At 45.3% G+C, this 12,786-nt stretch overlaps 1 protein-coding gene across 1 annotated transcript in view; it reads right to left on the bottom strand.

Annotated features, from left to right (window-relative positions):
- The window catches only part of NALCN (sodium leak channel, non-selective), a 2,672,759-nt gene that overhangs the window by 2,038,658 nt on the left and 621,315 nt on the right, over positions 1 to 12,786 (bottom strand). Inside the window, exon 6 of the mRNA XM_086934370.1 lies at positions 1,287 to 1,438. Coding sequence (XP_086790496.1) covers positions 1,287 to 1,438 — 152 coding nt within the window. The remainder of the gene's footprint in view (positions 1 to 1,286; positions 1,439 to 12,786) is intronic.

Genomic DNA, 12,786 nt, shown 5'->3' with positions numbered 1-12,786 from the left:
CTGTTACATCAAAATGTCACAAAATGTGCAAAACAAAACACCCGAGTTTAATGAATATGAAGAACATGGAGATAGGAAAAAAGTTTATGGGATAAAATTCAACCACTAGAACACCACGTTGAATCGACTTCTGGCATAAATTTCAGCTGACCTTTAATATGAGTCCTAGATTCTGCACACATGCACAGAAAACAGAGGGGTCTTGTAGTTAGTCCAGGGTGCGGGCTCACTCCATCCTGCCTTATGTGCCCACTGTCAGAAGGCCTCCCAAGACCATGGGATAGGACATTCAGCACAACCCAGAAATGGAGACGCAGATTGGAAATAAATTAGGTGAACTGCTCTGGTTTCTGAATTTGCTTTACTTCATATAGAAAGCAAATATGTACTGCCATGCAGAGAGTGGCTTGCTCAGACGTCTGACACTTAAACCACAAGAGTAACACAGGCCCCTATGGTAAAGGGGGGGCCCGACTCTTTGGGGAGACCATTCTGCTCAATGCCAATGAATATTTGTGAGATATTGGAGACTTAGGGGCCCCTCTTTACAATTTGTAGAGGTGCCCATCATTATGTTATGCCACAGACTTATGCATTCAAGAGCAGAGGGACCAGTGCCAATGGTTGTGGTACTGCGAAGGACAAGAGTGCATTTTGCACTCATAGTTGCCAACTGTGGCATTTTTGCAGGGATAATCCCGGCAAGTTGGAGACTGTCCCGGGTAATATTGTTACATAAACTGTTCCTCTTTATTACACACAGGTACGCAAACAAGAATTTTCTATCTGTAGCAGCCCATTCTAAAAATGTTCTTGGAATATGTTTTCAAATGTTGGTAACTATGTACACTGATGTCCACCCACGAAGAAATGCACAGACCGCAGTTCTCAAACGGTCCATGTAACACCAGTTTGAATGGAACCGACATGTAAAATGCACAACAATATTCTTATTAGAAACAGAGCTCATTTGTGAGTGTAAATTGTGTAATCCTGTGATTCCTAAGTGTCATTTGCATGTGGTACAACAATTTACATCCAATTACAAGTGTGTGGCATTTCACATTAATTGATCATGAATTCACCCACTCCAGGGTGCACAAACGAATATTTTTCGAAGTGACTTGCAACAGATTTTTCTTGATGAAATTTATGGGAGCACACACCAATTGGTGCACATGGACCTGAAAAGGGATTAGTTGTAAAACTGTAATCATGGCCTAGGCATATTTATGTCCAGTTGCATTTTTATACATTTTAAATGTGTTATAGCCATTAAGACAGACCTATCTCATTAAATCCACTGTAGCCCAGCTCCTGTCTGCTCAGTCCAAGTTTTTTGAGGTCCATACATTTAAAGCCCATGGGACATTTGTACCCTTCTCCATCAGGCGAGCAGTGAGTATCGGGAATAGCTAGATTATTCCAGGTCACATTGCTGTAAAGATAAAATATAAAATATATTAAACACCATCAATAGATATACAAATTGATCAACTATACATGCGACTGCATTCTTAAAAAAAATTATTCGATCTCTTTTTGTGCTATATTCTGGTCTTTTGAAAGCTGGAAATGCAATGTGCTGTTAACAAATCATGCTTTCCCGCCACAATTTATTCAAATTCTTCTACTCGTATACTAGTAACTACTTCCACGGGCGGGTCCTCCATGTGGGCGGAGGAGCGTCCCCCCACTGCTTTCTCATAGTGCGAGAAGCAGATACATAAAATGGTGTTATAAATACCATTTTATGTTTCTGCTTCCTGCACCGCTAGAAAGCAGAAGGGTTTGGTTGAGGGGGGCGGATCTGCTCGAGGGCAGGAGAGGAGGGGCTTGCTCATTGCTTAGGGGGCTGACCAAACCAGTCATACGCTCTCTGCCTTTCCTCGATGTTGGCTGCATGCTGCCTACATGGATAAAATGGCCTCCCGATAGACGCCTGGCTGGTCGGCGTCCCGACCAATCACAACGCTGCCATTGCAGCGTTGTGATTAGCTTAGGGGAGGCAAGGGAAGCTCTCTGCTTCCTGTTCACGAGAGGAGCAGAGACGACACAGGACCGGGCCATCGAAGGTAAGTAAACTTTTTCATTAAAAATATTTTTAACTCGCCCCGCGCGACCCTCTACCCGAGCAAACCCCCCATCCTCCAACTGCGAGTTATGCCAGCTGCAACTGACTATCTCTTGTGATATTTAGAATCAAATCATTTAAAATGTATGATCAAAACATTGCAGACATTACAAATGTCATATTTGTATTTATATTTTTCTACATAAATGAAATACCAGTCTCTTGATGACCGTTAGAAATACATATCATTATTTAAAAAAAAAAAAAAACTCACAGAACACAAAACACTACATATTCGTACAAGTCCGCTCACTTTAAAGCTCCGTTGGAGCTGAAAAGAATTTCTGGAACTGGGTAGCAGAAGATCAAAAACTGAGAGGTCCCCTGAAACATTTAAGCTACGGCTATCAGAATGGCCTAGAAACAGCCATCGACTTTGTCCTAGTCAATACCCAAGTGGTGCTGAGGGTAGGTGGTGCCATTATGCTGGGCTTCGCCACCCTGGAGGTTAAATGGGTAAGTGAGCAGAGTACTGTTTGTTAAAAGGAAGAATATGAACTATGTCATATTTAAGCACATTCAGTGATTCATTCCCTGGCAAGGTCTTGATAGTGCAAGCACATTAACAAGGCAGCAGACCTAAATGTATCATCCCACCTCTATTTTACCCCTATAAAACATCACACCTGCAAACACATGGCCTCACGGTTAGTCATACAGTATTGGCATTCTTTCTTATGACCATCCAGTGAGAAGCCAGATATCATATGGTGGATCAAAAGGTGGGTTGGAAAAGACTGATAAGGGAAAGGTTGCCTCCTTGTGTGTGGAGCTTCTGCACAATGTTAGTCCATCATCAGTGCCTGACAGCCCCTTTATTCCATCATGCATTTCACCAGTTGGCTGGTGCCCTTGGAGGCCCTTTTGTAAGGACCAGGGCAGCTCCAGGTAACTCTGTCATTTTTCACAGCTCTCTGATAGGGGTGGCTCTTCCGTTATATTGGGGGAACGTCGGCCCTCTGAAATCCCTCAGAGATGAATGATAAAATGGTACTGAAGCTAATTAATTACCGTTTTATTTTTCGGCACCCTGTCCCAATCGGAGTGTCAGGACAGGGTCGGGCTGCTGCTCAAAGCAGCAGCAGCGAGGAGGAGTGTGGGCTGCCTTTTGCACTTGTTTAAAGTGCGCGTGTCTCTTTGGCCGGCTTTCTTGTGATGGCTAGCCACACATGCGCACTTTAAACCTCTCAACCCAGCTGACTTAAAATAGCTGGGTTGAGAGTAAGTGCAGGCATCCAGGGCCCTCAGGAGCGCTGACATAGGCCCCACTCTCCAATCAGGCTGCTGCTCTCACGAGCATCAGAGTAGTGTGAGAATTGGCTTGGGAGCCTGCCTCGAGGAGAGAAGATGACAAAGGACTTCCTCATTGCAGGAGGGTAAGTGTTTTATTTTATTTTAAAAAAACATTCTGTGCATGCCCCAGGACATGCCAGTCACCACTGCTCCTGAGATCAATTGCAGCCAGCACGTGGAGGCTGCAGAAAAAGGAGAAAGCGAGGGAGGGAAGAGGAAGAGGAAGGTACAGAGAAAGAAATCAGAGAGGGAGAAGAGAGAGTAATGAATGAGAGAAAGCATGGATGAATGGAAAGAGACGGATTGGAACAGGAGATGAATGGAGCGGAGCTGGTTTGAGCTTTTTTGCTAATTCGGTTTTAGGTTCCCTATTTTGAGCCTTTCTGTTACAGGGTGAGAACATGCCTAGGTCATTGAAGGCAGACTGAGAAGAAGCTTTTGTTTGTTGCTTGTTTTTGTGGAGGGGGGAAGTGTCGAAGTGCTTTACAAGCAGTGCTTGGGATAAGAATAATCTCAATAACCAACAATAATCAATAACCACCACATTAACCAATAACCCTGGGAGCCGGAGTAGCATGCTACTCACCTTAAAAAGATTTGTCACATTGCCACAGGAAGTAAGCACTAAAATATTCCAGTCACAATACAATAGTTTTATATAGCGTCCCTCTAGAGAAACCCACATCTACAGCACCACCATACAGATGTAAGAGGGTACTCATGAATGTTGGTAGTTTGTTAGCGTATGTTAGACCTGGCATCTCTGGTGTGTTTTTCCGCTGTCTTTTTGCTTCTGACCTCCTGTTTTTGTTTTTACTGTGTGCTACATTTGGTTTTTGCAAGTTTTAGAACTCTGTGCAGTTTACCACTGCTGATCGGTGCTAAAGTGCCAGTGTCCCCTATGTAAATTGTAATTATAATTGGTTACTGGTAAGTCCTTAGTAAAGTGCACTATGTGTGCCCAGGGCCTTTAAATCAACTGCTACCAGTGGGCCTGCAGCACTAGTTGTGCCACTCACCTGAGTAGCCCTGTAAACTTGTCTCAGGCCTGCCATTGCAGTGCCTTTGAGTGCAGATTTAAACGGCCATGTCGAAGTACACCCACCTAGTCTGTATTTCAAGTGACATGTGTCGTTTGTGACGTGGCCACAATGCTCTAAGATTCTATCACTCAATAACTTAAACAGCTTGAATTAATTAAATCACACTTGCATGCTTCAACTCTTATTGGGTACCAAAAAGTTCAAAGAATCCCACGCGGTCTAAGGTTATAAATTAAGCCAATGCTATTTAGATTTCAACAAAGCATTTATGGACAAGTGGGATGAAATATTAAATAAATGTTCCCTAGATCTTATACTTTTACTTATAGAGGAACTGTCAAATACCATCAGGGAGATGGAAGAGGAATTGGACATTTTGAAAACTGATTTATCGAGCGGATTAACACCAGATATTTGGAAATCAACACTTGATGATCTCAAAAAGGAACTGGACAGCTATAGTAAAGAACAACTACGAACAGAATTTACGGAAATTTAAACATGACACCTTTGACTACAAACTCAACGAAGTATACACATAGGTGAAGGTGTATGCCCAAAGAAGAATGAGACAGAAGCCAACAACATCATCACAAGAAAGTTTAGTGACAGATCAAGATATGGAGCCGACTCAAGCACCTATTAATAAAAAGATGCCGATCACAAAGACGGATTTATCAGACCAATCAACACCTTCCTCGTCTTTTTTACGGAGTGGCCGAGATGCAGGGCGTTCATCAGAAATAAACATCTCCAAAAAACAAATAGAGAATAAAGAACAAGAAAGGATCAGCAAAAATCTTTGGAGCAAGAACAAAACCTAGTTATAAACATCTCATCAGTAGCACTCACAAAACATCAAGTAGCATTACTAAACAAAAGGACATCATTTTTACCAACATACAACACTAACCCTTGATACTGGATGTAGCACTGTTTAAATTCATGAGAACTCTAGGACTGCGCCATTTCTTCACAAACATTGTCCCAGCTAAAGAACAATTAAAGGCCCCCGAATACAGAGAATTTAAACCCAAAAGCACATTTATTCCACCTGTTTTTCATAAAATGCTGGATGTTTTTGAAGCATCGAAAAAAGATTTTGTCTCATTCAGATTCAAGCCTTCACCTCAGTCCAATTTGTTTAAAACGGATTACAGGACATACAAAATCTAGCCAATAAGGAACAACTAGTGTTTCAACCACCAGATAAAGGTGGCACCTTGGTCATCATGGGCATGAGTTTTTATCACAAAAAAGTACATGAGCATGTTATGGATTGATCTACATACTTGCTCCTGGATAAAGATCCAACAGCAGAGATGCTAGGAACACTAGCAAACAGTGGTGGCTCGCACAGGTTACAGTGTGGGGCGGCGGAATGAGGGCGTGGATGGGTGGGGGGTAGTGGGGTGTGACATACGATGGGAAAGTGGAGAGTAAAGAGAAAAAAAAAGCACTTACTTTGCGCTCGCAGCATTGCCGAGTCGACATTGCTGCGGGCGCAAAGTAAGTGCTTTTATTTCTTTCTTTCTTTACTCTCCACTTTCCCGTTGTATGTCACACTCCGCTACCCCCACCCAGCCGCACCCCGCTGCCCCACATCATTACCTGTGCGAGCCGCCACTGCTATCAAACATCCTACAAAGACCTTTAGAAATGGAATGGATAATTCCAAAAACAAGGTATTTTCTTACATCCAAACATCCCCAATGTCCATGCCTGTACATGCTTCCAAAATTGCACAAAGCATAAGTGACCCACCCTTCAGACCTGTTGTAACTGGATCCAACTCCTTGTTTGAACCATTGGGGCAATACCTTCATCATTTCTTACAGCCGTTTGTCCAAACGTGGAAATTGTACATTAAAGACACCACAGACTTGTTGAGACATTTGGCAACCTTGCAAAGTGGCATGAGTGACCAGTGGATATTATGCACTATAGACAGTACAGCTTTTTACACATCTATCCATTAGAAGAAGGGATTGACGCAGCAGAATGGGCACTTGTACAGCAATCAAACATCCAAGCTAATAAAGTGTTTTTGTTAGAAATTCTACAGTTTCATTTCCAACACAGTAACTTTATTTGGGACATTCAGTATTTTCTCCAAATTAGTGGGACATCAATGGGATTTACAGGGGCTCCAGCCTATCCAAAAACACATACATGTCTACATTTCAGCAAGATCACATCTTTGATGACCATCAATGGAAAGAAAATGTTACTTTCCATTGTCGATTTATTGCTGATATCTTTTTGATTTGGAAGAACACCTTCACAACATTGGAGCACAAATTCGCTGAGCTAAACACTATGAACACACAAATTACATTTATGTACAATATTAGTGACAGCCGTTTGGTCTTTTTAGATGTTTGGTTGAAAAAGTCAAACTTGAAAATTGACACGTGTGTACAGGAAGAACACAGATCAGAACCATTGACTTACTTTCCAAAGTTTTCATCCGCCAAACCTCATTGCTAATCTACCATACTCACAAATGTGAGGATTAAAAGAATATCATCTACCATAGAAGATTTAACAGCATCACTCGAAGACCAAAAACAAAAATTCTGAGAAAGAGGTTACCCTTTAATTATTTTAGAAACTACTGAAAAGAGGTTGATGACTATCAACCGAAAAAAGACTTGCTGATCAGCAAACCCAGAGCTTAACAGGATCCATTGGTTTTCGTGTTGAAATGTTCAACCAAAGCTGTTGCCATCATGAGGATAATTAACAAGTACTGGGGGGGGGGCGGAGCTAGCCAGCGTCGATGGCGGACGTGTGAGCTTTCGGCTCCTCGCCTAAGCCCCTAAAATATCCTGATAAACTATCCTATCGCATGCCAGCGTAGCTGTGTTCGGTACCTGGTGACCCCTGGTACCCCCAGACCCGGTTGAGCGGTCCGGAGCGGCAGTTCGCAGCGGAGAAAACCCGGAGACGTTCCGCGAAGGAGGGAGGTGGTGGACCAGGCCTGAAGCCGCGGCCTGCCCTACGGAGCAGACCGCACGACGTCACCCGACGTGCGGCCCCGAACACTGGAGGAGACGGGGCGAGCGGTGCTGGAATCGGCACGCTGCCGCCAGGACACACGAGAGGCCCCCCCCCAGCCACACCGCACCACCCTAGAGCTAACGCCACGACACCCCCTCTCACCCGCACCTCAACGGAGCGGGCGGGCACGGTGCCGAATGAACACGAGCTGCGGGGGCTTGGGAGACACGCCGGCCGCGTGTACGCCTTGGTTCACCTGGGAGCACACGCACAGCGACATTACAGCTGGAAGGACACTGTCGTTCGCAAACCCGGAGGGGTTAGCATAAAATCCGCAGACTGCGGGGGCCTACACAAGAAGCTCACCGGAGGGGACGCTCTCGACATAGCCGCCATTTTGGCCCACCCGCTCCACCAACGCTGGTGCGGCAGCCGGGAGTGGTGAAGGAGTGAGCGGAGCACTACTCTCGCGGCCCTGCCTAAACTGCGAAGTGGAGGTTTCTCAGTGACAGAGCCCCCCCTTCCACTGGGAAGACATCATGGGGAAAAACGATGCGGCGCAGGCCAAACTCTCGTTTGAACGCCGGAGGCCGAAGGGGACGGAGCCTCCAGCACCGGAGGCCTCCCCGAAAGGGGCAGCAGCGACGACGGCACCTGCAGAACTTCGAGACCTGCTGGCGGCGATGGAGAAGGGCATCCAGAACAGCATCGAGGCGGTGGGCTCCAAGATAGACGCTTTGTCGTGTCGCATGGACCGCATGGCAGAGCGAGTAGACAAACATGCGGAGCGCCTAGATATGGCGGAACGACGCCTCACGGAGGCCGAGGAGGCGCAGACCGAGTGGGACAAGGACCGTCGGCAATTCGGCAGGCTGCTCCAAGTGATCCGTGACAAGGCCGAGGACTTGGAAGCGCACTCCCGCAGATTGAACATTCGTATAACGGGAGTAGTGGAATCGACTCGGACTGGTAAGATGGAGCTCTACGTAGAGAATATGCTGAAAGTGCTGCTTGGGGAGGAGGCTTTCTCCCCAATGTTCATCGTGGAGAGGGCGCATCGCACTTTGGGCCCTCAACCTCAACCTGGCGCGCCTCCCCGACCCATCATAGCAAAGCTCCTGAACTACAGGGACAGGGACACGGCCTTGCGGCTGGCTAGGGAAAAAGGCCAGCTCCAGATGGAAGGCATGAACATATCGCTGTACCCCGATTTCACGGCCAAAGTGCAAGAGGAGCGCCGTCAGTTCATACCGCATAAGAAACAGCTCCGCGAGTTGGGACTTGACTACGCGATGCTTTTCCCGGCCAAACTGAGGATTAACACTGGCGGGAAATCGTACTTCTTCACAGACCCTAAGGAACTCCAGAAGTCGCTGAAAACGTGGGCCAGGGAACGTAAAGAACATCGACAGCAGCACGGAGAGGACACGGGGGCAGCATCGAACTTGGAGGAACAGGACTGAGGCGGTGCACCCAGTATGTATTGCTCCCTGCTGCGGGTAGTGCCGTCGAACATGCTGCCACAAGTATAATGTGCGATTCCATAAGGTGAGCTGTACATCGGATTCATTTTGGGACACTAGATGTGAGATGGGAGGAGTGTCCACACCGCGAAGCAAGCTGTTTTGCAGGGACAGACTACAAATGCCGAAGAGGCGTTCAAAGTATTGACATTGAGGACGGGTTTGGGGGGAACGGGGGAAACGGGTGAACTCAGTGTAAGGCATTGGACCGCTTTGGGGCTAGGCAGAGGTGCAGAACTGGAGATAACCTTTGAAACCGTTGGTGGTTCTATGCAGTCTTGGCACGCTTTGCCCCTGTGCTTTTGGTCGAGACACTCCCCAGGGAGTTGGGACTTGTATTGCCTAACACTTTGAGGTTCTTGAGTTGATGGGGATTTGTGGGGGGCTCTGTCTGGCCGGGTTGGGGGAGGTCAGCTGTGGGTGGGGAGGGGACAGGGGGGCGGGTTCTGGAACCGGGTTTGGGGGGTTCGTTATTGTTCGAAAGTTGAGGGGTCCGTGGTTTGCTATGAGAATCTGGCTTGGAGTGAGTGCGTGTGAATGGAGTGAATGTCTGGCCGCCTTGGGTACTGGTAGCCTGGGCTGTGGCATGCCACCTGCCTATGGTGTCACTATGATACGTTGTGATCTGCGATGTCGGCTGCTGTAGTGTCTGAGCACCCACAGGCCCGACGCGCACTAACCCTGCTGACCTGGAATGTGCGAGGGCTAAACGACTACCGCAAGCTGAGGAAGGTTATGAGCTTTCTCCAAAGACATCATGTGGATGTAGCCCTGCTGCAAGAAACACACCTGCCTGTTCAAAGTAAGATGTTGCAGACTAGAGGGTTGGCGGCAAACATAGTGGCAGCGGGCTTCACCACTCACACGCGTGGCGTGATTACCTGGGCTAACCCCTCCTCGAGATTGAAACTGACCCCGATACATGTGGACACAGAGGGTAGATATGTGATTGCTAGGTGTGCGGGGAGGGGGACAGATCTGCTATTAGTGAACGTTTATGGTCCCAATCATGATAATCCGGAGTTTTATGCAACCCTGTCGGCCACATGTAGGGCACACACACACTCCAAAATGCTATGGGGGGGGGACTTCAACTTTGTATTTGACCCTGACAGGGATCGTTCTGCTGGCCCTGCTCGAAGGCCAGTGGCATCTGCTGTCTATATGAGAGCGGAGATGACAAAGATGGACCTAGTGGACGTGTGGCGGGACAAACACCCAATGCAGGGCGGATTCACGCATTACTCAGCCTATCACAACATACATACTAGAATAGACTACTGGCTAGCCTCCTCTTCAGTGCTTGGCGGCATCAGCTCGTGTACAGTTCTTCTTTCTGGTTTTTCCCTTTCTTTCCTTCCCCTTTCTTGTTGTTGCAAGACCGCACCACTACACTTGAATTGTATGATTGCCGACTGTCTCATTGCTCAGCTGCAGCCTTTCAGGGTACGATAAGACTGGCGTATATTGCTTTGTTCCATCACCTTGCGCCGCCGGGCCTCCGGGATGCCGGCACTCAGGCTGTGTATAATGCTCTACAGATTTGCCCACCGGGCCTTCGCGATGTGTTGTGAACTGTGCTGTTGAAATGCAATGCCACTTTATGCTGACGGTTGGCGACATCAATAATAAAGGTCTTTTTTAAAAAAAAAAAAAATTAACAAGTACTGGGAACTTCTACAGAGTGAGCCTGACTTCGAGGGGTTATTTGAGAAGAAACCACTGTTCGCATACACATGGTCAAAAAACATGAAGGAATATTAATCTCACCCAAGCCTAAAAACCAGCAGCAGGCCACTGGGACTCGTAATTGTCACAATTGCATACACTGCAATAATGTCATCATAGGGAATACCATTGCACACCCTAGAACAGGGGAACTAGTGAGACTCAGACACTCCTAAGATTGCAATTGCAGATTGCACACATTATTTACTGGATTAAATGGCCCTGCAGTCTAATCTATATTGGTAAAACCGAACACAAGTAAAAAATAAGATTCACAGAACAAAAAGGTATGATATGCAACACAAACACCAACTCTAACTTAGTGGCACACTGGTTATAAAGCAAACACAATATAGCACAACTCAGATTTTCAATCTTGGAGGTATTGACAAATTATAATGACAGAGACAATTCTAAGTCATTATCACAAAGAGAGATTTACTGGATAAAATGGCAAAACACAATGACTCCATTTGGTGTGAACGACCAAATTGAAATGAGTCTTTTTATATAAACAGCATGTGCTTGGAAATATGGCTATGGTAACTAAACATGCTCCTACATCTAGGACAATTTTATTACCCAGAGATCTATTGTTCATTCTGTTCGAACTCACTATGTATTTGAGCGCTCATTAACTATGAGAGTAATAGACCTGTATTTCGCACTGTGTACAAGTTCGGCACAATTCCCAACTGTTAATAATACTACCAAATATTTTCAAGTTCATTTTTAGGCTTTTCCTAATAGGGAATCTATACTGGGATGCACAATTTTTTTTCGGTGCTTACACTTTACTTTCAGAATGGGTGTACACATACAACGATATTGAGGTAAGAGTCAGGAGTTAGCGAAGGTTGTGGATGTTTTTGTGTGATTGAGAGTGAGAATATGTTACTTTGGGTGTACACATACAACGATATTGAGGTTAAGAGTCAGGAGTTAGCGAAGGTTGTGGATGTTTTTGTGTGATTGAGAGTGAGAATATGTTACTTTTGTATTCCTGGTTTATAGCTACTGTTACATACGAAGGCCGCCAATTGCATGCGGCAGCTAATACAGAGCGTTTGGTTGAAGAGGAAGAATTTTGACGGTCAGCCTTGATACATTACTTCAGCGACATAGGACATTCACATGTAAACTTCCACACTGGGGTAATAGATAGTAACTAGCGAGTATCTGGGTTTTTGTCAATTCAGGTAATCTAAGCCAGATAACATAACTTGTGAATCTCTGGTTTCACAGTGAACAGAGACAGAAAAGGACAGTATTTAATTGAAGATAGGAATGCACAGGTTTAAAATGGTGGCTCTTAAAGACGCTTCTTCCAATTTCAATTGGGCAGTCAGTGTATTATTATATGTCTTACAGAATTAGTATCATTGGAGCATTCACCAGATTGTAACGAAAGGGCAGATATGAAATAGCCCGCTTGTAAGTATTCACTGTGCATAGAGGGCACTCACCTTGACTTATTCACTAAGGTTAGAATAATCAGGCACCACTTCTACGTTAAGAATTAAGTGCACATACTGAATTTCTCCATAACACATTCCTTTACTTGTTTTGGCTCATACAGCCACATAGGGCCCGATTCACAGAACTAACTACCATTTTGGTATTCACAGAAGGCACTTACTCATTTTGGTATTCACAGAAGGCACTTATGGTTCCACAGCGGTATGAGTTACTGCGCCAGGAAACCCCAGTTGGGGTATGAGTGCGCTTTACAAGTACAAATTACATTTACATTTACATTTACACTCATTTCGGTATTCACAGACGTTAGGAGTCCTAACTTTAGGACTCCTAAATGCCTTCTCTGAATATCAAAAGTCTTAAAATTAGGATTTTTCTCAACTTTACTACTACTAAACTGAGAAAAATCCTAATTTTAAGACTTTCGGTATTCACAGAAGGCATTTAGGAGTCCTAAAGTTAGTAGTCCTAACTTTACTACTCCTAAACTGAGAAAAATCCTAACTTTAGGACTTTCGGTATTCACAGAAGGCATTTAGGAGTCCTAAAGTTAGGACTCCAAACTTCTGTGAATACCGAAATG

Source organism: Lissotriton vulgaris, chromosome 8 (assembly GCF_964263255.1).
Source record: "Lissotriton vulgaris chromosome 8, aLisVul1.2, whole genome shotgun sequence".
Taxonomy (NCBI): domain Eukaryota; kingdom Metazoa; phylum Chordata; class Amphibia; order Caudata; family Salamandridae; genus Lissotriton; species Lissotriton vulgaris.
Note: the sequence above shows the minus strand (reverse complement) of the source record. Positions and strands in the feature narration are given on the sequence as shown.